Source organism: Bombus pyrosoma, linkage group LG11 (assembly GCF_014825855.1).
Source record: "Bombus pyrosoma isolate SC7728 linkage group LG11, ASM1482585v1, whole genome shotgun sequence".
Taxonomy (NCBI): domain Eukaryota; kingdom Metazoa; phylum Arthropoda; class Insecta; order Hymenoptera; family Apidae; genus Bombus; species Bombus pyrosoma.
Genome location: NC_057780.1, coordinates 902,941 through 929,488, shown reverse-complemented (window position 1 = coordinate 929,488; position 26,548 = coordinate 902,941). Strand labels below are relative to the sequence as shown.

Here is a 26,548-nt window from a genome sequence, read left to right as displayed (position 1 = left end):
AAAATTAGGATAAATTCGAATAAAAGTTGCTACGCTATTTATACTCGATTTATCATCTTACGCCCTACGAGTCCTTTCTCTAGAAAACCGCTCAATTTTATTTGATATATGACGTCGTATGATATTTAATATTTCCATAAATTCCTTCCAAAATTTAATAAAATATTTTCATAAATGGAACGCAAGACGACGACAGCGGTGGTTAAAGATCGGAAATGGAAGGTTTTTAGAGAAGGCAGGAAGGTTTCATAGAAATGTGTTGCCTCCTAGATGCTATCAAATGGGATACAGGGGCGAGAGGGAAACGAAATCGATGGATGAATCGAAGAAACAGCGGAAAAATCAAGGGAAAAGAAGCCTCCTCTGAATTCCAGACCAATCGTCCGCGGAATTGCAGCGATCTGCGCGACCAGGGATTACTCGTGGAAACCAATCGGCTCCTTTCAACCGATTGAATCGGTCGACAGAACGGTTCTTTCGGTGAATTAAACGGAAATCCTAACCGAGAATTTGGCTGGCCGAAGGGAAAACCGGATGAGAATGATCGTAAATATCGCACGAGGACGAAGGAACCATTGGTAAGACAATTCGGTGTTAATTTGCTTTCTTCCTCAATTTGTTTCTCAAACAGAGAAAACGAAGGCCGAGATTAAAACCTGAAACTATCGGTCATAATTAGTACGTTCGCCATACCGCGTTTTAATCATTACAGCTGCGTGACTCTCGTTAAGATTGACATCTTCAGACTAACGTAAATTCTCTTGTATTGGCTTTATTAAAAAGGAATTATAATTTATACCACAAATGTTACACGATACGAAAAACGATTGGCAAGTGTTTGATATACGTTTCAATTGTCTTTGCCAATTCTTGAGAGCTAGATGCCGAAAACAATACGACCGTTTGTCAATTTTTTCATCCTCGATGTACCCTAGATACCACCGAACGTTCGCACGGCACAATTTTCACGTCGAACCAGAAGCCATGCTGGCGTCCGTGCAGAAACACGGCAAATCAAGGAAAGAATGCGCTAGCGTTGACAAAGAGCGACGAAAACGACCAGCAAGAAACCCATCCGTTTTCTGAAATGCTCCTCGTCAAAGAAATTCCTCCTGCCTAAACTAGAGAACCAGAACGCTCCTCGAAAGTTCGTCGAAACTTTTTAAAACGAAGAACAATACGCTTCGCGATCATACAGATATACCGGTCGCTGTGCTCTCTATCCAAATAATACTTAAACACACCTCTGTTGCGGCACAAGGTGACGATAGACCGTGTAAAATCCTCGAACCGAACTATTTATTCTACGAATAAATTGTTGGAAATCCAAGTGGGAGGAACAAGAGCTGAATTCTGCTTCTGAAGAAGCGATTGTCCTTGAGCGTGTCATAAGCCTGGTTTACGCTTTAGCTCTCTTTCGAACGATATAACGTTATAAGCCTCGACCATCGTCTATGCAGTTCAGAATTTGATTCCTTTGACCAGCGAATCCAGAATAAAAGAGAACAAAACCGAAAGAGACAGAAAGAGCGAAAGAAAGGGAAATACAGAAGGATAGAAGAGGATGGCTACGGAATCGAGCACGATTCGCGTGTTAAGAAGCACCCACACGGTCACCCTTGACGAAATAAAGAACCAGGTGGTGGTGAGCGACGAAGGGGAAAGAGGAAAGAGGAGAACAGGCTTTAGCGGGGCCAGAACACTCCAGCACGAGGGTCTGGATTACGCGGCGAGCGTGAAACGTGCCAAGAGGCGCGAAAACCGTCGTCACCGCTAGCGTGGAGAGAGGAGAGAGAGAGAGAGAGAAGGGGATCTCGAAGCTTCTCCTCCTGGAGAGAGATCGTCGCTGACGATCACGACGGGGAACCTTCCGTCGCGGTAGTCGGAAACAGGAGGGAAAAGTGGGATAGAGAAGAGATCGTCGAGGAGACAATGCATCGTCCTCCATTGCGACGCGAGTTGAGCCTCCACTCTTCGAGGAAACTGGCAAAGTTTCCGAGCAGCTACGGAGGGAAACGCTTTTCGTCGTCCGACAGCCAACCCTCTATTTCTCTCTCACCTTCGCCTTTGTCAAATAATAGAAGACTCAAGACTTATCCTACCATGCACATTCACGAAATTCATTAGAGCGAACGTGAGATACATGCTACTTTTCGAGCTGTAATTACCGAAACTGTTACTAATCGACGCGATACATGGGACAGACACGTACGTATACCGGTATGTCCTCGTTGTTCGATGGTTGGTAATATGTTGGCTAACGGAAGATATATCTAGCGTTTGGGAGACCAATGTTTTACGGGCCTGCGGATATTTACTGGTCGATTGTGGAGCGTTTCTAGGGCTGGCCTGGCTTGCTGGCCGAATTGCTCTGTGGGGGTTTGTACGTTCGACGCTACAGGGGAGTAAATGTTCCAGTGGTATCGAAGTTTGATGGATGTTTGGAGAGTTGGATGATTTTAAAACGGTGGGTATCTTCGTAAGTGAAATATAAACAGAAAAATCTAAATGGTTCTGTTATCTATTTCAGTAATGGTTAAGTTACTATCGGTGTCGTTGGACAATAGGTGAACCGTAGCGAATCTAAATTATCTAATTTTATACAACTACTGGTATCTGTTGGATATGTCTATATATGCCAGAGATAGTCATGTTAAGGTGGTATTCTAGTTGAAGACCTAGGATATCTCGATCTACTAAAAAAACTTTCGCGCAAAGTAATTTTCCAACTTTGCAAAAACTTGGAAGAAGACTTCAACGACTATCGACTTTACCCACTTAAATTCTGACCTGGAACGTAATCGATTACAGTTCGAATAAACAGACTGCTACATCGCTCAAGGACCTCATCTGGTCAACCAACGAGAACCAGGTGCCGTTACTTTCCATGAAAATTCGCCAATTGTCCAACAATTTTCTCTTCCTCTTTCCTTCTGTTCTGCTCGCGGTTCATTGACAAACCCTTTTCTGAAAAATTCTTCTGGAAAATATCTTTTCCAACAACAAAATTCCTTCTAACAGCTGTTACAAACGTCTAGAGTATTTTATCTCCTGTTTGTGTCTTTCGAATCAGTTTTGTAAAGACGACAATAAATAACGATAAAACTATACTACACTCGACGAGTAAGACAGACGAAGCGAACATTCCAGCCACGATTCAAAACTTCTTGGATACACGAGATTCGCAACAATCGTCTCTCGTCGCAATGTTAATGAAATTCTAAAATACTTTTGTAAAGATATAGAAGACATTCGGAAATACAAATAATTTCCTTTATTGAGCACACAACAGTTATACATATATACTCTGAAGACCTCGAAAACCTACTTGCACGCACGCTTCTTGTCAACCGACACTTCCAGATGCTTCTAACAGTTGCCAATCGTCTTTTGTCCCAATTAAAGCCTGGACGCCCTCTGACGCTTACACGCGCATTCGCGTGTACAATGTAAACGTATCATCTTCCTAACAACTTTGTATAACACGTACAATATATATGTCGGGTTAGCGTTGAAATGTTGGGCGTTTGACGAATCTTCACTCGAACTGGCCATCGTGGTTTTGTATTCTAGCTGATCTTTATTGGTACAGATGTGATTATTACAAGAGTTAGCAAGTAATAGCGGCGATCGGACAAACGAGATGTCGATGACTATGAATTTAGATTCGATAACGAATCCACGGCCAACGGGATGACGAATGCGATGTGATACACGATCCTGGTGTGACTCGATGTACAAGTAGAACTTATCCGAATGAACTGACCCGCAGTCCAAGTGGAACTGCTCTTATATACTCCTCCCCGTACCTCTCGGGTCAATCTTTGTTTTTAAGGAGAGCTATATAATTATTCCATACCTCTGTTAGGTACATGTCCCTCCCGTGACCGTGGCTACGTTCAGCGACCCGTTATGTCACTTTGAGCCCAAGCCCACTGTCATAAACATCAGGCACCTGTACTCGGATCAGAATATCAACAACTATTCCTCAGTCTTGTTGTTTAAGTGCAGCTATGATAAAAAGTCTGGACCAAAGTATTGGGGACCATCCCAAACGTTGCAAAAGAAAGGCCCCGATGTCCTTTCATCTCCGACATATACACGAGAGTTTTCTATAGTAACTGTTCAATTACTCTCGTGAGCCACTATACGTGCGTTCCACTTGCCAATCTTCTTCTTTACACGCAGTACTCTTCTTCGTACGTCCCACGGATAACGGAAACGCAAGTCCCTTGGCGATATTTCTGTCGAGTCACGAGAAATTCGATCGGTGGATGGGTCCTTTCTTTTTATCAGGGATCATCGAAGTATAATTCAGAGCAGAATGCACGGGGGTAGTCGGGGTGGATCTCCCCGAAACAATGCGACGTGCGTAGTCGAGTGTGCGATTGCACATCGTCAGGCGTATTTCATCGATCAGGCACGGCCAGTGAATTCGTATCGAACGGCGAGTTGTCGCGATGCAAATTTCATCGCCACTCGCCGTTGTATCTCCTGTTTTATAATCCCTTGTTGGGAATTTTGTAATGTTGTAAATCGTAATTTCGGGCCGGTCAACGCGAATACTCCGATACGTTCGATTGACGGGGCAGAAATTTCGAACGGCGCCTGCTAACTTCGTTACATTACTTATGCATTGCCTATATGGTAAAATAAAAACGGAATAAGTCGTTAATCGAGTCGGAGGAACATTTTCAAGCCTTTGGCGATCGCAGTGATCGCGTTCGTTCGTGAGCACCGGGGCATTTATAATAAATTCAATGAGTAAAAAAGCTTGATAATTATTAGGAAATTATTAAAGCCTTTAAGCGTTTTTATCTCATTTTAAATCGTACATTACAAAGAATTCATATGTATATTCGTGAATATAATAATCTTGCCAATTATGCATATAAATAAATTAAATTCTTCGTTCATATGTATGTAGAAAAGAGTTTTAAGTGGAACGATGGGAATTTTCAGTCCGTAAAATTAAAGCAAGCAAGTAAATAAGTTTTATGTAAATTAACTTTAAATAAAAATAGAAATAAAACTGGCTGTTCGAGTGGAATAGGGGTAAATGTTTGGGTAGAGAAATATCAATAGATGGTATTGAACAGAGCGGAACGTGGATACAGTAAGCATGAATTTACCGAGCAGCGTGAAGCGTGCAAATTCACGGACGACCCATTGACCATCCAAATTGTTGATCGATAATGTCGCATGGCAAGATGTACGCAATAAGGGACAACAAAGACTCGAGTATCTGGGACTGGAATGTACTCTCCTCTAAAGCGGCTATGCAATTAACACCCTTCCAGAGGGACATTGTTAACACGCCTATCTAGATAGTTTGGGGATGATAAATGCTGAAACGTCTGAAACATCATACGCTGAACAATTTCGATGTGCCCAGTGGAGATTTACGAGGGAATTCTACATGCTCCGAGATTCGCATAATATTAATAGATAAATCGCTATCGTAGAAATACGGTTGTTTGATTAATTTTATTTTAAAGGATTGTGCTTCACTGCGATACTTATTTTTGTAAACGCGATCGATGAAGTGGAAACCAAATATACAACGGACGTTTTATCTTCTAAATGCAATAACGAATATTACAAAACGTCGGTATTCGTTTCACAAAGGAAAAAATGATACTTTAAACTGTTAAACGGTAATTAATCAAAGCTGGAAAACGCGATAGACGATTACGTAATAACGAGCTCTGTTTACCGATCGATCATAAATCTTCGTGCAGATCGCAATCGATGTAGCTAACGACACTCTTTCAAATTATACTTCCGGTAAGGCAGCCAGCGTTTCCTGGTACCAATCAGAAATATACGCTGTTCCGTGTATCGGTTATCAGCGATCTATTCGCGGTAGTGGCAAATCGAACCCAAGAGGTGTGCATGAGACCGCCGCGATTTTTTCCATCCTGTTCATGCAAATGTCAGGTCGTGCTTTACGACTTCTAACGAACCTCATTGCCACTGCCTTCAATTTTATTCCCGATCTATCCTATCGATACTTTTATTCCTTTCGCAAACGAGAAATAAAAAAAAGAACAGAAAGAAAAAAAGAAGAAACTACAAGCGTCGCCATGATGAAGCAAAAAAAAAAAAAAAGAAGAAGTATAGTACGTTATTCGATTTTTTCTTATTCCGCGTGAAAATAAATTTTCTCTCGCGTACATGACTTCGCGACGAAAGAAAACGCAGAAATTTACTCCAGGCTTTCCCGAGTTTCAAATATTCGCGCTGGTTTAACTCTTTGAGCGAGCCAATGCATTTTTATCAATTAACCAATTAATTAATTTAAGTCACCAGTAACGTATTAGAACTAGCCAGTTTCTCGTATTGAAAATCGAAGTACACATTGCTGTATAGTAGAGGCAAAACGTAACTGGCGATGCTATTCGATTGCACCGGCTAATGGAAAATTTTCCGACCCGGTTGCAAGAATGTATTAGGTGAGGTCACTTGGAAAATGTCGTATTTGGAAATAATCGAACAATTAGGAAATTGCATTAGGTAATTATTTTTTAAACAACTACGTGTCTCCAGATAGATCTTTTCACGTTGATAAAATCTATTCAATCGGTTATTGTAAGTAAAGATTGTCGGCATTTCCATCTCTTAGAGGTACTCAAATCTTTTCGCACTTTAGAAGATTGGTGTCTCGGAACCATTTGATTTAGAGAAGAATTCAAGCGAATGTCTGCGATCGTTTCTGAGGAAACAATTTGTAACGTTTCACGTGTATAAAATTCTACGGAAGAAGTACTTGTAAATATTAGGTTGTCTGAAAAGTGTCTTTCTTTCGCAAACGTGTTTTTTACAACACTGCAAGCTTCATACAAACGTGAAACCAAGTCTGTGAAATGTCGCGGTGTCTATCTCAACAGAACAAGATGTATCGTACGTAATTCGACAAAATAATATAAAACAAAAAACTTTGTACGTCTATTATTTCCTCATGAAACGAAAGAAACTTCTCGGACAACCTAATATCATCCAAGTTCCAACTACATTTTATATATAGAACATTCTAACGAAAATGACACTTTAAAACATCTTCAGGATTAAGGAGTAGAAGATACTCTGAGTGAAATGAAAGAATACCGAATGGTTGAGGAACTTTTCACGAGTCGATCCATCGAGCACCGATAATCAAACGATCGTCTAAATAATACGCGTCGCAAACAAGTTTGCAGGGATATTCGACTACGCTGGAATATTCAACCTCTCGACCAAACGAGAATAATCGTCCACGTCTGCGAAATTCATGGACCGACCGCGAGAGATATCGTTAAATATTTGTGTCGGTCGTTATCGAGACGCCGGCGAATGCACCTTCGCCTGACCCTCCAATCATGCCTCGTGGATATGGAAATTCGGTATTTTTCGTTTACCCGTTAACTCTCTCTCTCTCTCTTTTTCTCCCTGCCTCTCTCGTTTCTGTAACACGAACGATCGTAGTTTGCTTGGTGGGAGAGGCTGAAACGCAACGTCATTTGCATTTCGCGTAAATAACACGGACACGCCGTATGAAATCCCCAACCTTGCGGATGTTTCGAATTTTCAATTTGTTCTGATTTTTCCTTCCCTTGCATGTTTAATGGAAGGTTAATTGCAAAGTGGTTGGAAGATCGAGGATGTGAAACGCAAAATAAATTTTTGTTTTACCCATCTAAATTGTTTCTCTCGAGTGAAAACCATACTTACCAAACTACGATTTTTATATTTATCAAAGCAATATTTTCGATTCTTGAAGAAACTCGATGACAAAACTGTTCGCCAATAATCCAGCATGGATCTCAGAAATAATTCTTTTTCCTCGCTACCCTATGGAATGTCCACTTCGAAACGCATTTTTTCCTACGTTCACATCAATCCACTGTCACTCAACTTCACTGTCTCTCGTACCGTATTATTCGTCTCGTTGTCTGCTTAAATATTAGATCGTACCGCGGTATAAACGCTATCGCGCGAGAGAACAGAGAGGAGAGAGCGCGGAACAATCTTTATCGGATCGCCACCGCCGACCAGATGATATCTCCTAAAATGAACTTGGAGGGAACTCTTCGTGCATTCATGCGCCGTATCTAGTCGTGTAATGAGCTCGATCCTGTCGTAAAACTCACGGATAAACGAGCATTCGCGAAACCAAGCTGCGGGCAAAGTGAATTTAAGGGTATGCAGGTCTCTTTCTTTTTCTACCTTCAAGCATCGCTAGATAGATCGCACTATTTTGTAACTTCGTGCCTTTAGAGCAAAAGAGTTTTACGGGTTTACGCGTCTCTTACGAAATAATCTTGCAAAACGAAGGCAATTGCTCGTAGGATGCTGTGTTAATTATTTCCAGTCAGATTTTAAACGTATTTCGCGAAAATTTATTTTCTAGATTAAAATGTTAATCAACAGTTTTGGAAATTAGTATACAATTGTTAAAGGGTAAAGATATAATCGATAGGAAATATAAATAGTAGAAATATTTCGAAATAAACACGAGGAAATTGAATTATATCGATATTGATTTAGCAGAGTGGCTCTTAAGTAGAAAATCCCAGTATGCGATCAGACAGAATCACCGTGGTTTTCAATAGAGAGTATCGATTATTCAACGCAATTTGTTCAACCAATATTCTCGCAGAAAATACGAGTAGCTCGTGAAAACCGTTATCATTTTCAAATCATAAACTTATACTATTTCGAACGAGCCACATTTTACCATGCGCTGTATTTCTCCAGCCGAAATACCAAAGCCAAACGACCGATCGAACACGATGGAATTTAAACATATACAGGCGGGTTTAGCTAGTCAAATTACGCGCATTTATCCGTTGTACACTCGGAATTTCGAAAAATAAAAATATTTAAAAAATTAAGAACGAGAATAACAAAGATGATAGAACAGCAGAATCACATTAGGAACACACGCATATATGTAAAATGAAACATCACCGCAGCAATGTTTCGTTGTCTATCGTCAACTAGAGGACGAGGAACGATCAAATAAAATTATTTACAACGAGAAATATTTCAGAAATGGATCTAGTTCGCGTTTAAATAACTAGACGAGTTCTAAGTTCGAACAACGTTTCGTTGATCGATCACGAAACAAAAAATGATAACGTAAAACGAATTAAAAGTAAATATAAGAGGATGGAGGTGCAATCATCCAGCGTATTTCAACGTTGAATTATCAGTCACGAGTCAGTGAGAATCAGCAGATACGTTGGCGAATCAGGCGAGCATCATTAATATTCTCGCGCGTTATCGAGGAATCGCGAGGAAGAGTGGAGAGAACGCTTTCTCGCAACGTATCATTACTAGCACGCTAAATCGCGGCTCTGCATCTATCTACGGTGTCTTGTACACACCCCCTGCCACCCTCCGCAGCCGGTAATCTTATCTCACTGCGAATTATACACGGCAGACAGAAGCCTCGAATTTACTGGCGGACGTGGATAGATCGAGATTACAGGCGAACTCGCGTGCGTCTCGGCGATGATCCGCGTGACAGCGCGATGGGCCCACCCGGGGAATCCTGTTAATGAGACATTTTCTCAAGATCTAATGGAAGATCGAAATGGCGGCCGACGTAGATATCTCGCGCTACGTCTTTCCACTAAAAATTTCAACGTTATCGTCAATATGTTCTGAATATTCTTCGCTACAATTTCTATCTGGCGAAATTTTTATTCTGATAGAACAGAAAGAGAAGAAAGAAAGATAGAGGCGAACGAGCGAGAAAAAGGAACAAGTTTCGACGCAGTAATTTTGCTTTGCAGCGCGACGAATCGAGTCACGTCAAAGGGAAGAAGTAGGAAATCGTCTGGGATGTGAAACCAGGCCGCAAAGTCGCGGATCGTCTCCGGTCGCCCGAGGAGAACTTGATTCGTCGAACGAAGAAGACGATAATGATCGTCGCGATAGTCAGAGTTCCCGGGAGTACGGTAACAACCGGAGAGAGAAAGAGATTAAGAAACGACGGGGGTGGTTGGAGAAATATTTTTCCTCGATTCGAAAGTCGTTTGAGACGCAAAGCCGAGCAAGAAAAAAATATAGCCAACGGGAGAGCGAAGCAAACACGGAAGGGGTGAAAACGCGAATTCGCCAGTTTATTCCATTGGCTGTTTCGTAAATTACCTATCGATCGATATGACGGAAGAAAGATTAGGGAAGTTAATTTTTCCTTGGAAATTTTAGTTGAAAATTTCTTTCTTGTACGATGGAAAATAATTTTAGTGAATTTAAAATATCGAAATAAAAAATATGATGACTTGACAAGTATTTAATAGCTTTAGATTTATATTTAATAGCAACGACGATAAATATTTTACAAGAAGGTTACTGTACCGAAATTTTATGGTCGATATTTTTCCTGTCAGAGACGATAATTAATTTTGATAAGTTTAAAATTATAAGACGAAAAGTATGTTGGCCGTATTCGTTAAGAGGATGGATGTTTCGAAATTTTAGTTCTTGAAATATACGTGGTCTTTACAAAGTGTATTTTGGTTAGGGTTGTATGTACAATGAACCAGGCTTCGAGAGATACCCTGTATATCTACAACCAGGAGCTTCTTGTCACAGTTTTTACGATGTGTGACAGGCCCTCGCCTACCTGTCCTACTTTAATAACAAGAAAAGGTTGAAAGAAAGAGTTTCTCTACATCATTGTACTCCAGTGACAGAGCCAGTAATAATGGCTAGGGGTTCTTCCCACAGAACAGGCGAAAAGATACTTTAAAGTCACGGTTTTCAGACACGACTGCGTACAGTAATATATCAAGTACATCGAGCGTGTTTGATCGGTATACCGATTACTTGCTCCATAAAACTAAAAACTTCGTAAAAAGCTTCGTCGACGAGTTTGACTTCCGAGGATCTTCGAGAATACGATAATAGAAATAAGAAACATTTAAAAGCGAAAGAGAATATCATCCTTAGGAAGACACAGCTTCTAACCACCGCGAAGATCTTATAAAACGATCCACGAAATAATTTATCCCGCGTCGGAAACGATCGACATCACCGTAGTACGTATTACGTGTACGTACTATAACCACGATGAAGGCGAATCTGTTCTCCAGCGGCTTTCCAGCGCGAGAAGAAAAAAGAAGAAAGAGAGAAACGAGGAGAGAAACGGGTCTTTAGGCGGCGTGATCTTCGCGAGCCAATAAAACCGTTTTGCCTCGGCTTCTCAAGATTCTGGAAACAGCCTATGAGACAAAAGAATAGCTTCTGGTTCTGTAACCGGTATATACGAAGATAGAAGAACGAAAGAAAACCCGGAACATTCACAGAGACACAAAAATACAACGTCCTACAGCCACCTGCTAACTCGAAACCTTCGTCGATCTTCCGGGAATGAAGAAGACTTCGTTGAACGAAGAAGATTTTCTAAAAGGAGCGGAGAGGCCAAAAAGGCAGGATGGGAGGGAGGAAACAGAGTAGAGGGGAAGAGAAGGAGTTATAGAGGGTGGAGAGGAAGAGAAAGATAGCCCAAGTATACCGTGAGCCAAGGATTCCTCTAGCCAATAGCGTACTCTTGGCTCCTCCAACCGAGAGATAGGATCGGATCTAGATTTGAATCACGTAGAAGCTCCACCCCTCTATCTTCGTTGTATACACGGGTATCAGCGATGTCGGGCTGATCGTTTCGCTATGACCCCCGAGTGGCGTGAACGTTGCATCAACGTAGCTCGGGTAACGGTCCCTTCGATGTGAACCAGGTCCGAAGGTTCGATACGACCCAGGGGTCGATTTAATTGTCGCGAGAATCTTGCTTGGCCAGCTCCGTGGTCTCGTAGTTTGTTTGCTTGGTTTGTCAGTGTTTTAGAAATGCAGACACGAGTCTTTGTTCGTTTGTTCGTCGGGGTTTATCGATGAAAATTGAGACGGATTATTGGAGACGATAGGGTCAATGGAGAAACGAATAAATTCAACGACCCGAATGTATTTGGGATCGTTTTGAGATTAAAGAGCTGAACTGAAATTTGATACGACGATGAAACTTAAGATGGATTGTTCGATATCGACGATTATTTAGAAAAAGAATGAAAGAAGAAGATGAATTCGATAAACTGGATACGACGATATTCAGAGTTATTTCAGAATGGGAGACTCGTGTTTCTGTTTGATTTGGCTATCGACGGATCGAAACTCCGTAGCCAAGAGTATACGGAGCGCAACGAAAGCGTATACAGGGAAGACAGAGAGATGGAACGGAATACTCGTTGGGAATATTGGTTGGCCGTGTCACAAGTCTCCGGTAATGGAATGCGTTCCTCGCGTTAAGGGGACGTCCATCGAGAATCGGAGGAGAAGCACGCCGGTGGGCGTGTGTCTTTCGAGTGGCATTAATAGGTCTTTGTTTCGTTGGAGGAGGAACTGGAGGATGCTCCGGCAGCACGTCGTCAGCCGTGCGAGTCTATTATTCGAATGTGGAGCAGATATCGGTTGTCGATATGCCAGTAGGTCTAAATATTCGATCGATTCTCTCGTCTACCTTCTCTTCTCTTCGTTTCCCTTCGTCTTCGCGATCCTTCCCCCTCTTTCCTCTCTTTGCTCTAGTCAGCTCTCTGTGTTCTCTCAGACACTCGAATCCTTACGTGCCTTCGCGCACACCACCCTTTCCTTTTCACTCCGCCACGACTAACGCTGTTCCCGTTATCGTGAATTCGCCACTGAGACTCGCTATAACGAACCGAACAGGCAATCGATAGACATCGAACGCGACCAACGTGGTCTCGCCACCAACTTCCACCGATTTCCCGCGGAATTGCTCGCCAAATCGCGTTCTCAATGGCAGGAATAAGACTGAATACGTTCTACAGTTACTTCATGAACATACGCAGAGTTCGGAGAAAATATATTTTCCGCTATACTTTTGTTTATGCAAATACAGCCTTACTCGTTTCGATTTGTAGTTAACGACGGGAAGCTTGCCCCTGAGATCCAACGTTGATACAAAAGTGGTATAACCTTGGTAAAATCAGCCAGAAGTCAAAGTATTTTTTCAATTGTGTCCATAAAGATATGAATTTACTGTAAATATCCGCAGATTATTATATCCGCAAATTCGACGGCGAAAAATCGATCAGTTTCGAAATCGAGATGTATTTATTCGAAAAAGGAAAAATTCGTTTGCTACTCTGCAATCTCTTTAATGGAAACATCGCGACGGAAACAAGTATTCTTATAGAGTCGATCGATATTGGAAAACGCAAAGATTTATCGGTCCTTTTTGAGTAAAAGAGCGACAAGAAGTCTGAGAAAGTTGGTGGAACTTTGGTTCTAAGTGGTGGCACAACTTACCCTTCCAGAAGGTAGAAAGAAGATTAAAGGATTTCCCAGAAAGCAAGATAGGAGCAGGAATATTTAGCTACTCGAATCCATCTTTGATGTATTTTATAACTGAAATTTGGTTGCTTGGCATGAAACTTTAAAACTCTATTTCGTAACGTCCATTACTCGAAGACGTTCTAACGAAGAACGTTACCTGTCTCCATTTAACTGTACACTTTATTATCTTCGTCTAATCGTTTCTATCATTTTTTTTTTTCTTCTAATTTTGCTTGAAAAAGAATCGTGGTCGGTCCAATTACTAAAGATATCCTGTATAATAGCATAAGAACTCGTTAAACACAAGGAAGTCTCCTTCGGACGTAAAGGTTAATACCGTTTTAATGAATAAAATATCGCAAGCTCTTCCAATATTATCTACGTTCTTCGTTACTTCTCTGATACATTGGACGTAAGATATACGGCTGTTTCAAGAGAAACAGGCAATTTAGATTTCCCGAAGAAATCGTCGAAGAAATCACGATGTGCCTTAAACTGCTTCGTAAGAATATCGTTGCAGCTCTATTATCGTACATATGTATATTCCGCGGTTCTATCTCTGAAAAGAGATCGTTATTAACAAGAATCTTCGTCTTCGTCTCGTTTATCTTCTTTGGAGGATACGATTATCGAGAGAGCTCCAGGAATCGTACTTTCTGTTGAGGTTGAGGTTGACTGATCGAAGAACGAGTGGATGAATTTGTAATAGAAAAGTATATTGAAATAATTAAACGTGTATAAGCTTATGCTGATTCAGATCCTTACTCTCTTAGCGTTACTAGACGATGGAACGATAGGGAGCACCTTCATATATTTACAGCAAAAGGACATTACCAAAAATGTTAACCTTATAGCTTTGGCTAGAGGCTACAGGGAACATAAATAGAAATCTGTTTATTAGTTCCTTTGTTCCTAGATCTTACAACCCAAAACATAATGTATACACAAGGGTACAATAATATACACCGCTCCTTATTTAGAATATTTCTGCGTAATAGCAGTCTACAGGTCACGGATATAAATAAATAAAGATGTAGAGTTTTTCTTGAAGCAGTTAGTTCAACATTGTCGACATTCCTTTCGCTCCTTCTCATAGCGTTCTTCGTTATCGACGAGTAAACGTTATTTCCACTAATGAGCATAGCCATAGCCGCCTATCAGTGTTCGTCTATCAAACGATTCCCGTGGAACGTCGATAATGCGGCACGTTGGCTGGAAACACAGAGGCAGCCATCGCCGCGAGCAACTACTTTAATTACCGAACGTATTGACACTCGATAAATCGACTTCGTCGACTCGTTCCATCGATTCCGGCTGCAGATTCGTTTACAGTCCACGATCCATACCTATACACCTATTTCTGCTTAATAAACTCTCAATAAACGGCCTCGTGCGGTGAAATCGATTGATTAGTCGCGTGTCTAACCGAGACAGTAGCTGTAACCGGCTTTTTAATTAACGTTCGCCAGTATCGTTGAAAGAACGTCGTCGGTTTCTTGCAAAGAGTTTATTGTTGCTGCCACTCGATAAGGGAAGTACACTTTCATTTAATTGTGAAGTTCACCGACTAACGAAACAGGAAACCTTCGTTTACCCTATGGCCATTGTTGCCCGGTTAAATGGCCACGAGCTGTCCCGATCATCTTTTACAATTGCTCGCTCGGGGCAATACTTGACATTGACGATAATCAAATTACTAACGAGTTACAAAACCTTCGAAAATCGTCGAATCTTACAGACACGTGGTAAAAATGCGAGGCAACGCTCAACAAACTCCCCGAACGTTTTAAGAACGAATAACGATGTTACGAATAGCGCTTTTATATAAGAATTTTGTAAAATACTCTGCTATGTCTCACTCGCTCTTCCCGTTTCTCACTCTCTGTCTCTCGACATATTTACGACAAAACGAGTCAACGTAGGATAACAGCGGTTAGTTCGTACAAGGTCCTCTCTCTCTCTCTCTCTCTCTCTCTCTGGCTAATTAGTCCCGCTTGGTTCCCAAACGATGGCCATTTAAACGGACAATACGATCAATCGTGGAAAGGAATAAATTGCAAGTCCTAATAGCTGCCACAGTGCCAGAGATTCCAGCTGCTCAAGGTCGCCTAATGCTTCTACCATCCTAAAAGTCATCCATACTCTCGATTACAGCGACGAGTATCGATTTCGCTAGAACTCCTCGTCTCTTCGTTCTACGCGATATCGCAAAGAGAAAGGGGATAACTTTCTGATCCTCCTGGCGAACGCCTACAAGCATACAAAGCTCTTTGAATTAATTCACGTTTCCCGCTAACGACCAACGAAGAATCGCTCGAATAAAAAAAACTACCAAAGATTCCTCGATAATCTGGCGTTTTAACGACGCTGTCACAACGATAGAAAATACGAAACCTGCTAAATACGATGTTATTTCCATCCCTTTCTATCCTTCATCGGAAAAGAAAGGATTGGAAAAGCGATGAAAAAGAGGGAACGATACGCGTTAATCGCTTCATCTGCATTCCCGACGACCTTACAACGGTAACTGCAGCCTTTACCGACTCTCGCTCTGTTCACCAGGTAATCGCGGATAATCCCGCGAATGGCTATGATTCGAACAATGATCCCGACTGCTGTCTCTCGTTTCCCGGCACCAGCGGGTTAGTCGACGTGGTTCACAATGCCAACGAAATCGAATAGCACGAAAGGAAAGAGGGTCGAGGGGAAAGGCTCTTTCGGTGTTTTCGTTTTCATCGACCCTGCCCGGGATCGAGCTATCTCATACCTGCAAGCTTCGCGACGTTACACGGCATACTGTCATTTTTAAATATCTGACAAATGAATATCCGTCAAATGGCTGTAGGCTATCTCGTTTGCTCACACACTGTGCTCGAAGGTGCTTATTTCGCTGACGATCGGTTCAAGATCTTTTTGCAATTGTTTCAAAGAATTTGTCTCTTCTCACCACTTGTTGGATCAAACGACGAATTATCGACGAACCGCCCTTGTATTAGTCCAACAAACCGCTCCAATCCCCGGATACGCGTCATACAGCCAATCGATTGTATATTCTGACGATCCGTTGTACGATCGAAACGCAGATCAGCGCGATATAACAGAACGCTGTGCGCGTTTACCGATAAAATAGAGTTGCCGATTCACACGCATCGTCTAATTGTCAATCTATGTCTAATTGACCGCCAGCGACGCTGTTGATCGACGATCGACCGTCATAAATCCGTGCGTTAACTGTTAATCGCCGATACATGTAACGTCTAATGGCCCCCCGAAGGGACACACTCGCACACGACGCAGTTTTCACGAAGCAATTTATCGGATAATATCGGGTCGCTCGTGAATTAACCGAATTACGATACTTTTCAAAATAATTTAATTTTTGCTTTAGTTAACCCTTAGTTAACGTTCGATACACCGAGCAAATTTTTTATTACTCCAAGCGGATATTCTAAAACATAATTATTCTTTTAATCTGCAACGACTGCACTCGTCTTTTTGGAAATATCATAGCTACGCTACAAAAACTTGCAACTACTTTTCCAATTGCACCTCCGGCCGTGTCACCTACTGATTTCCAAAATTAATGCCGCAAATATCGACGACAATAGTACTCTTCGCCTCGATCAAATTTTAATTAAACAAAAATTCCGAACCAGGTTCGTTTCAAAAGATAGGTTTTTCAGAATTCTTATTTGAAATTCCCGTGGAATACGTAGTACGTAATTCGAAACTTGTTAACGATAGTGTATACCGGGGTTAAACATAAAACGGAGGGCATACTGACCGTTCTCCACGTAATAACTGGTTTCATTGTACCGTTCGTCTGTGAATCCTGGCCTCTTCGCTTTCAAAGCTTTCGTTTCCAATTTCGCCTGCAAGAAAGAACGTAGATAAGTGAACCTCGTATACCTCGTGATCGGTGCCTGACACATGGCCACCGGAAACTCGAGCCAGAGGACATGAACGAGGATCGAAGGGGCAGAGGATCGTACGAGCTCCCGCCCAGGGAGCGTTCCATCTTTTAGCAATGGTTAATTTTCGGGGCGAACTTTGGGCAAAGGTGATCGTGGCGTTCGTTTCTGGAAAGAAGTGCTCGAGGTGATCGGTTTCAAGGTGTCGGAATAACGAATAATTTAAAGGAGATTGGATTGGATAATTTGACGTCTTAAGTATAATATCGCTGAAAAATATTCACACGCTTGCTCCTTTTTCTCGCAATATTTAATTACAATCGAGAAGATTAAGAAAAGTACCGAGAGAAGAATTTCATCAAATTTATCCATCGAAAGAAACTTCTTAAACTATTTCCGACCTAATTACATTGTTTTTGAATTGAAAAAATTTCCCGATATCGACAAAAATCTGCTGAATTGTGAGTTTTGTGCTAAAAAAAGAAGATTTCTCTTTAAGTCGAACGAAAGCACAATTAGATCGGATAGTTTGAAAAGTCCGTGGTGGAGTTAATAACGTATTCGCTGTCATAAATTCTTCTATCTGGAACAAAATGAGAAGAAGAAGAAGATCCGTAGAAAATGAACAATAATGTGGAAATTATGAGCAAAAGGGCGAGAATATTGGAGCGTCCATCGAAGATAAGACAGTGTAATAATTTGCAGCGGGATTTACCAACCGCAGTTAGTCGTTCAGTAGATAGCGACCGATGTGCTCAGCCATTGAGTCCGCGTTCTAGTGGCTTCTGGTATTTAACACGGTAAATAGAATAGAACAGATAGAAACGATGTAAGAATATCGTAATGTGATAAAATTTACCATTAAAAGTTAAAATATGCGACAATAAAATTAGCATTTGAAAATTTCAAACATCAGTTTCGTCGTTTAAGAAGCTTTTTTTTTTATCCTCAGCTCGTTTAATTTTCATGCTATGGATTAGGTAGAGAAGGGTTTTGCAAAATTCTAGTAATAATATTTAAAACCCGTGGGCGCGTTAACAAATATGATTTTAAAACAAATAATTTAAATTTTATAATTTTCTTCGGCTATTTTCACAAGAACATGAAGATAATATTACGTACTCGTGGTAATTATTTTGCCGTTAATTCGTACATTTGAATAACTTTCGACGAACGTCGTTCATGCATTATTAATATAAATCGCCCAAAGTGTTTACATAATTGTGAGCGGTAGTGTATGTATATTAATCATACAGTATCAATGCTAATTATCACGTTAAATTGAGGATAAAATAGCAAACCGAAGGAAACGAGGTTAAATATCGGTAGCAAACGTGCGGAAGAATTTATTACGTTTAAAAAGTGTGAAAACACGATACGATGGAAAACTAAAAATGCGATACGACAATAATGTAATACAATTTGAACTCGAGATACCAAACAATCGAGCGGTATAAAAGAGCGAAATTTCGCTAAAACGAAACATCTACTCTGTTTCTACCGCGGAAAAACCAAAAAAAAAAAAGAGAAAAAAATCGAAAAACACGGGAAAAAACAAACGAAGACAAACACGGAGGATCGTGACGCGTCGCGACCATTTCCGGCTCGAAGCTGCGGTCTGACAAACCCGAGCAGAACGGAACAATCTTCCCTTTGTTTCACGTGAACCAAGCAAAGCGGCGTTGTGTTCCAGCGCGCGGCCAGCCTTCAATTATAGCAGCCGAGTTGCGCCGCTCGGTCGGCCGAAATAAATTTACCCGTGGCCGACATTAATTCTCTCTTCGATCCCGTGCCAATAATTCTTTCATTCTCGTTCTCCCGCGGCGAAATACTCCTATTCGTGACGGAAGCACACGATCCAACGTGATCGTACACTTGTTTGTTTTTTTTTTTTTTTGTTTCTTTTAAGATTGCGCGAATCACAAAGTCTGTGAATAATTACAGACTTAAGCACATTTTCTGCATTATTTCTGCAACATTTTCAAGAAACCGCTGATCGTGCTTGGATACGTTAACCGAAATTGTTTTCGTGAAGTTGTTCACATCGATATAAAATCCATGTCACGTAAGAATAGATGTAATAACTGAATTTGTGAAAAACTCCCCCTTTCCTTTTTCCAAATTCCTTCCACGTTAGAACCACTGGAGAAATATACGTGCTGCCGTGTATTTTTTTCAGATACGACTACGCCATTTATAGGTGGAACCATTTATACCAGCGGCGAGGTCTTTTCACAAGATTCGTATCGCCGCTGTAAGACCAAAAAAAAAAAAGAAAAAAGAAAAAAGAAAAAAGGAAAAGACAGGAAGAAAAACAGGAAAAGGGAGAAAAAAATGAACTCGAGAAGAATTGTAAGAGGTATTTTTGAAATTTACCATTCAGCCGGGTCGGTGAATTTCGCGGAATCCATTAAACGTCCAGACGAATTAATTAAAAATTTTCCCGTGACGAATTTTCTTTGGGATCATAATCCGCTTAACTGGCGCAGCTTCATTTAATAAGCATAATTAATTAACGTTTAATCGATTTCAATCTAGCTCGTGCCTCATACTTCTGACTTTCCGTCAAAAAGAAAAAAAAAAAAAAAAAAAAAAAAAAAAAAAGATAGGAAGATATTTTACGATACAGTCCTGGCATATTTCATCAAATTTTCCAGCGTCTCGTTATCCGATACATTGAAATTATCGATATCGAAGCAAACTTCGCTTTACATCTAAAAACATTAGTCGATTAAAAAAGCAATTTCTGCCCCATCATATACTATAAAAAACAAAGTAATAGCGCGCGTTTTATCGACGAATAAAATTGCACTTAATCTAAACGCGTCCCTCCTACGTTGCGCTCCTAAATATCCATTCTATTAAAATCGTTGATCACGTCGACGGCCATTACAAGGCCCGTGAAAATCATGGCTTGGCTCGTATTAATATCTGTTAATCAGCGCGATAATTAAAGGCTCGGAACGACGTCCGGATGCGCGATTTTCGCACACCCGGAACCATCGGCGCATTACGTTAATGGATCCTAATATTCGAGAGCCTGTGTGCTCTCGACAACGAACATCTCGCTTATACGTGTTTTAATTAAGACAATAATTAGTCGAAACATCGACCCATGTAAATCCGATTGGTCGGTCGCGTAACACGAAATCGCGACGTGCAAACAATTCTGTTCGAGGACCGATCGATACTATTACGTCGAGTAATAGAAACAACGTAATCGAAAAGCTCTTGCATATTCCACCAATAATATCGATTGATTTCCATTGTTCGTACGTATATCATTAACATTTTCGTTATCGATCACCGCCGCGTACTTTGAATGAGAAACGACTTGTTGTTCGATTAAACGACAAAAGCACCCTTATCAAATTCGCAAACGTTCGAAAGATATTCAGATTAAAATTCCTCCAAAAATTGGTCTTAAGCTTCGTACGCGGATAATCTCGGTCGCGTTGTCTCTAGCCATTTAGAATTCCATTAACAGGCGACGCAACTGTATGGTAATTCTTGATACGCTTGGAACATTGCGCAATATGTATATCCATGCTGGAGGTTGAAACGAATTCGGGAAAGTTCTGGTGGCGGATAATCCTTAATCGAATGCCAGGTGGAGCTCGATGTCGATGTTGATCCGATTTTTCCAAATTCTAGCCGTGTTTCAATGTCCAGCAACGATGATCAAACGGCACAGCTCGGCCACTTGGTCAGCGACAAATTTAATTTAACGAGCTCGTACGACCGTGAATTAACGTTGCTCGTTCTATTTCACAGGCAACTCGTGCTGTCGTGTTAGAATCGGCCCGCCGATGGTAACGTTTAAATCGCAATTAAATTTACATTAGCGGCCGGGCAGGGGTGCGAAGTTAATCAGGCCTCTGCATAATCACAGGAAACAGCGTCGGTAGATTCGATATTGACCATGCCGATGAAACGTTCGGATCAGGTCCGTTGAACAGGGATACGATAAACGATGCTTTAATTCTTAGCTCGTTTAATATACCCGTTTGTTCTCTCAGTCGGGTCGTTCCTTGACTAGAAACTTTTGTAATTGGAAAATTAATCGCGGAATAACGACGAGACAATTAATAAAAACGTACCAATGTCGATGCAAGTAAATTATGTAATCTATTCTTGACAGAAAGGAAATGACGTATAGAGGAAATGGGGAATTCCTACCTAAAGAAGTTATTACGTTGAATGGCACAGAATTCTCGGTACCGTATTCTGAAATATCCTGAAAAACTTGAACCAACGTAAGAAATCCTCGACTCTCTGCTAGGAACGAATACTCTCTCTTTCTCTCTCGACTTTGTTAATATTTCCCTTCGTGCGCGAGCTCTCGCCTAGCAAAAGAAACAAAGGGGAACCAGAGAGAAAGAGAGAAGGTAAAAAAAAGAAAGAACAGAAAAGAGAAAACAGCACGTTCGATCGCGAGATAAAGCGTTTCGTGTTCCAAACGATGTTAGAAGACTCGACTTGTAGAAGTTGCGGGACCGGCAAATAAACGGGAAGAAGCGGAGGTGGTAGAAAAAGGAGAGCAAGAAACCACCCTCGGCTGCGTTGCCGTTCCACACGGCCGACTTATGTTTCCATCTGCACGAATTTTCGCGCCACTCGGCCCCGTGTTCTGGACTTTCGGCTGTATCGACCGGCCCTCGAGCCACCCCTCGACCATCTCCCTGCCACCACCAGTCACGCTTTCTGTCTGCAAGTCAATGTCTCCTTTCCACATCGACCACGCCGTATTCGTTGCCTCGGGCCTTCTCTACTTCCACCCTCTTGAATTCCGAGGCCGCCCCATTCGCCATTTAGGCTTTACCCACCTTCGACTTTTCCTTCCTGCTTCGTCTTATCATAAGATCCTTCCTTTTTTTTCTTTCCCTCCTCCTAAGGTAGGCGAGACAGATAATGCGAGTGGAGAATCTTAGAGCATCGGGGGATCGAGTTAAAGCTGTCCTTTTTCTTTCTTTCTTCTCTTTTCTTTCTCCGAAGCGTTAGAACGAGGATCGAATGTGTAAGGCAGGTGGAAACGACATAGCGCGGTCGTAAATCGAAATTTCGATTTAGATACGGCCGATTTTTATCGTAACGTTCTTCAAAATCGTGTTATTTCCACTTATTCGTGATCTAAATCGAACGTACATCAAACCTTTGTTTCAACCTGTTTTCGAAAGATCGACAATCGTTCGGAAGAACGTCGCGAAAAGTTGCAATACTTGTAATAAAATCGCCAGATCCTAATGAAATTTTTGTCTTCGATTCTTTTTATCGAAGCTTTCCCTTTTAATTTTGTCAAGAAGCTTTCTGTAAACGATGTTTCACGGATCGCAAAAATCGATAAGAAGAGATTATGTAAAAGGTAAGTATCAAACAGCCTAAGAGGATATCAAAGTCACTGGAAGCTTACCAGTTCTCGAGGAATTACTCTTTTCTTTCTCTTTGGCAGCAACTCTCTCCCTTAAAGGTTTCTCTCAAAGGTTTCTTTGGTGGCACCGAAATCTTGCCCGACATCCTGCCATTTAGGCGTGTCCTCGAACCTCCTTTCTTCCGAACTTCCTTTCAACCGTGAAAGGACAAAGTTCCTCTCCCTAACAAGCTCAAATACCACGCGCGTACCAGTTTATAAACCGCTGCGTTAGAAGGATCTTCCCACTGTCCTATAATTCACTTTGCCGTGTTGCTGACGATTACATCGATCGGCGTACGAAGCAGACAATTTTTGAATTACCTGCTTGTTCGATGGAGAAACTCGATCTTTGGATGCTTCTCGATCAAACTGACAAGTTTCTCGGTTTTCAAGTACTCGAATTTTCAAATTATCGGATTATCAAATTTGTGAATTTTCAAATTGTTTAATCCTCAAAGTTTCAAACTTTCAAAGCCTGAAACACCTAAGGAGTAAAATCTTTCTTTTTATTCCAACTACGAACTCGCGACTATATTAGATCGTTATGCTAAACAAGTAAAATATTAAAAACGTTACGTCCATCGTCCTCTTTTATTTAAAAGTGGCAGCTTATCGTCATTAAAGCGTCAATAGAATAAAAGCGTGTAACCAGGGCGCGATCCGATATCTCGCTCGTGTTTTATTTAACGTAGCCCGATTTTCATCCTTTCTCGACGGATTACCGTATTTTTCTGCCGACGACGTCTGGATAGCAGCGACGTAGCACAGCAACAGGCGGCAACAAGCTGCACCAGAGTTTCTCCACGGCCGTATACGTGCCGCATTTTCGGCGTGTTAACAGACGCGAGCGTCCTTCGATTCCGCAAACTTCGCCTCTAACTTCTTCTTTTATTCCTTTTTCGATAGGAAGAAAACTCTGCTGTACTTTCTCTTATATCCTTGTTTTCGAGGGAGAAAAATCGTTTCTTTAAAAATTTGCTGGCCATATTGGAAGAACATAAAGCGATAGAATAAACCATACAGAGAGTTTGAAAGGAAACTTGAAACGTCTATCGGAGAATTCGAAACAAGCCGTAAAAGAAAGTTCTTAATTCTTCCTTCCCGCTTGTATATTCTCCTATCAACCATTGAATTTTTCGTATCGCATAATCTCGATTATCTACCTCCAGACGCGATAACAAATCGCGATACTATAAACATATCATCTCGTTTTATACTCAAACCACGAATACGCAAATTTCCGCTTCTATAGCAAAGAACTGGGCCGGATGTCCTTTCGTTTAACGCTAGAATTACCACACCAGTCGAATTGACTGGTTTCACAATTTTATTTTCAAATTCCTACTTCGTGTTATATTTTTTTCCGCAATGATGTAACGAGTTTCGCAACGATAACCAAAAGAACGATATAATGAATTTTATTTTGTTTTTTATCTATTCGAACTCGAAATAATTTTGGACCAAGGCTACTTATACCAATACCAGTCGAGATGACCGTTAAAGTACTTGTCAAAGTGTAAAAGGGTGCTGCGATCCGTTTATCGAACCCTAATTGACCAGTTTCCTACAGTTTTCTACAACTTGCCACGCGTTTTTCAAATTTTTCCCGCGTGTCATTCGATACGACGATATCAGTCGTCAGGAAAATTCTGGATCGTTCGCTAGATCTCTAGATGTGGATACTAGAAATACCACAGCAGTGAAAATGCCTGGTTCTACAATTTTATAAATGTGTCGACCCTCGTTTAGGGATGATGGTCGCAGATGGATTAATAATACCAAAAATGTACTACATAACATGGAACTGCTTCTGGAAAGAAAGTAATAAATCGATAAATATAAAAATATTCTATTGTTACGTATTTTTTAAAGACCAGTCATTTTCACTGGTCTTGGTAGAAATAGCATCGTATTAACTATCGGTAATTCTAGTGTTAAAAGGATTCATCATCCGCATCCTGAATCGTTTTCGACCAGCAGTTTTAAGTAATTTTCTATTTGTTCCATAAATTTCTTTAAATCTTTCCCAACACGTAACGATAGAAACTATTGGATGATATTCCGGAAACTTGGAAGAGCATTCGGCAATTTTGAGGAGATACTTTAAAGTACGAAAACCTAGAAAAAACTGCACGGACTTGAACGATCCGGTACGTAAACGATATCGGTAAAACTAAAGCTTCAGGTGGCGAGTTAATTGGAAATTTCTATGATTTATCGAGTTACAGATGCGTCGTATTGGCATAAAAATCGGCAATATAATGCGGTATACAACGATTACGAAGATCAATCGACAACTTACGTTGAGCAAACAAACGGAGAAATTTTTCTCGGAACAGGAACTCCATATATCCTTCGATCACGGTGTTTTACTAATTTTGACGTAATTACTCCGAGGGAAATAGTGGGCGCGGAGTGGATAATTTACCGTCGGTTGTTTGTTTGTTTTTTTTTTTTTTTTTTTTTTTTTTTTTTTTTTTTTTTTTTTTGTTTCTTTTTTCAATGTCGGAGGAAGTTTGCTACGGCGCCGGTTCACAAGATCCACTCGAAATTAATTGCTCAAGGTAGCGCTTACAGTCTTAACCGAGACCACTCCGTCTGCCTGGGAACACTTTGTTAATCCGCCATTAATCTACGTAGAACGCGTACGCCGAAACTCCAAATAAATTCACGTGGCTCCTGTCCAACTCCATTCTATCGTTCTCCCCTGTTTGTCTCGCGCAATACATTTGTGACTCGAGCGATTTAAATCAACTAACCTCCCTCAAGAAGATTTATGTATTATTTTTCCTTGTTTCTTCTTCTTTATAGGTACGAGGAACAAAAAAAAAAAAAAGGTTTGAGACTTTGCGAGCTTATGTAATTAAATAACGTTACACAGTACCGTGTTTATTTGTTCGTTTAGACTTCAACTAACGTAAGTATCTTACATTAGTAAGAGCAGAGTATCTGAAGATTTTTCTAACTACGTATATAGCGATTGGACGTTTCTTACTCTTTTCGGTCGTACTTCGGTACTATAAGCTTACAAACTGTAGATCCTTTTTCTACGATGCTCTGTATATTTCTCATCGGTAGAGTAACTTTTTCGTTGCAGAGAGTTTAAGTTTGTGGAAAGTTAAACACGCGCAGTAACCGAGGGCTCCTCTCCAAGTTAAATACCTGAACCTACGTATATCCTCGAAAACTGTTCTGTTTGAGCACCCTTGGTGCTCAGTCAGCGTCAGCGGCACTCGTCAGAAATTCACCACGTCGATTTAGCATTAGAACTTCATTGTACTTGCCTCGAGAAACTGTGATTCGAAATACGTCTTTCGATACGACCGACGTGCACAGAATCGTGCAAACATCTTGCCGATTCTAATTTAATTCTCCTTTCGACTGTTTCACCATTGACAGTATCTCCGAAAGAATGCAATTTCTCATTGCAGATATATATCATCCTGTTTTCAGATTGACTTAGATCATAGTCCATAGTATCGTATCGTTAAAAGGGAAAATCCTTTTCAAGAGAGTCAACTTCCACGCTTGCCGTTAAAACGTTACATAAATACGGAAAGATTCGGGGGAGGATAATTAAAAATAGTAACAAAGAAAAAAGAAGGAAAAAGTACATTCACCGAAAAGAAAAAAAGAAAAAAAGAAAAAGAAGTAGTACAAACTGGAGTGACTTGATCGGATCGGGGCGAATCTCCCTGAACGAGGTTCCTGGATGATGGAACGATGGTACAACGTCGAATTTCAAAAGCGGCAAGGTTCACGGCCGTTTATTTCGTTAATGACGACTGGCCGTTGTGGATTAATGAGGACGTGGCCCGTCACGGCGCCAGGATGCTCTCTCTCCGCGCGTCGATATTCCACGAGAAACGACCGAGATGCCCTGGCGAGC

General features: G+C 41.0%; 1 protein-coding gene across 4 annotated transcripts in view; it reads right to left on the bottom strand.

Moving 5' to 3' along the window:
- LOC122572791 (RNA pseudouridylate synthase domain-containing protein 2-like) overlaps positions 1-26,548 on the bottom strand; it is a 172,807-nt gene that overhangs the window by 36,947 nt on the left and 109,312 nt on the right. For all 4 annotated transcript variants that reach the window (XM_043738237.1, XM_043738239.1, XM_043738238.1 and 1 more), the window contains one exon: positions 17,123-17,210. In XM_043738237.1, the coding sequence (XP_043594172.1) occupies positions 17,123-17,210 (88 nt within the window). The remainder of the gene's footprint in view (positions 1-17,122; positions 17,211-26,548) is intronic.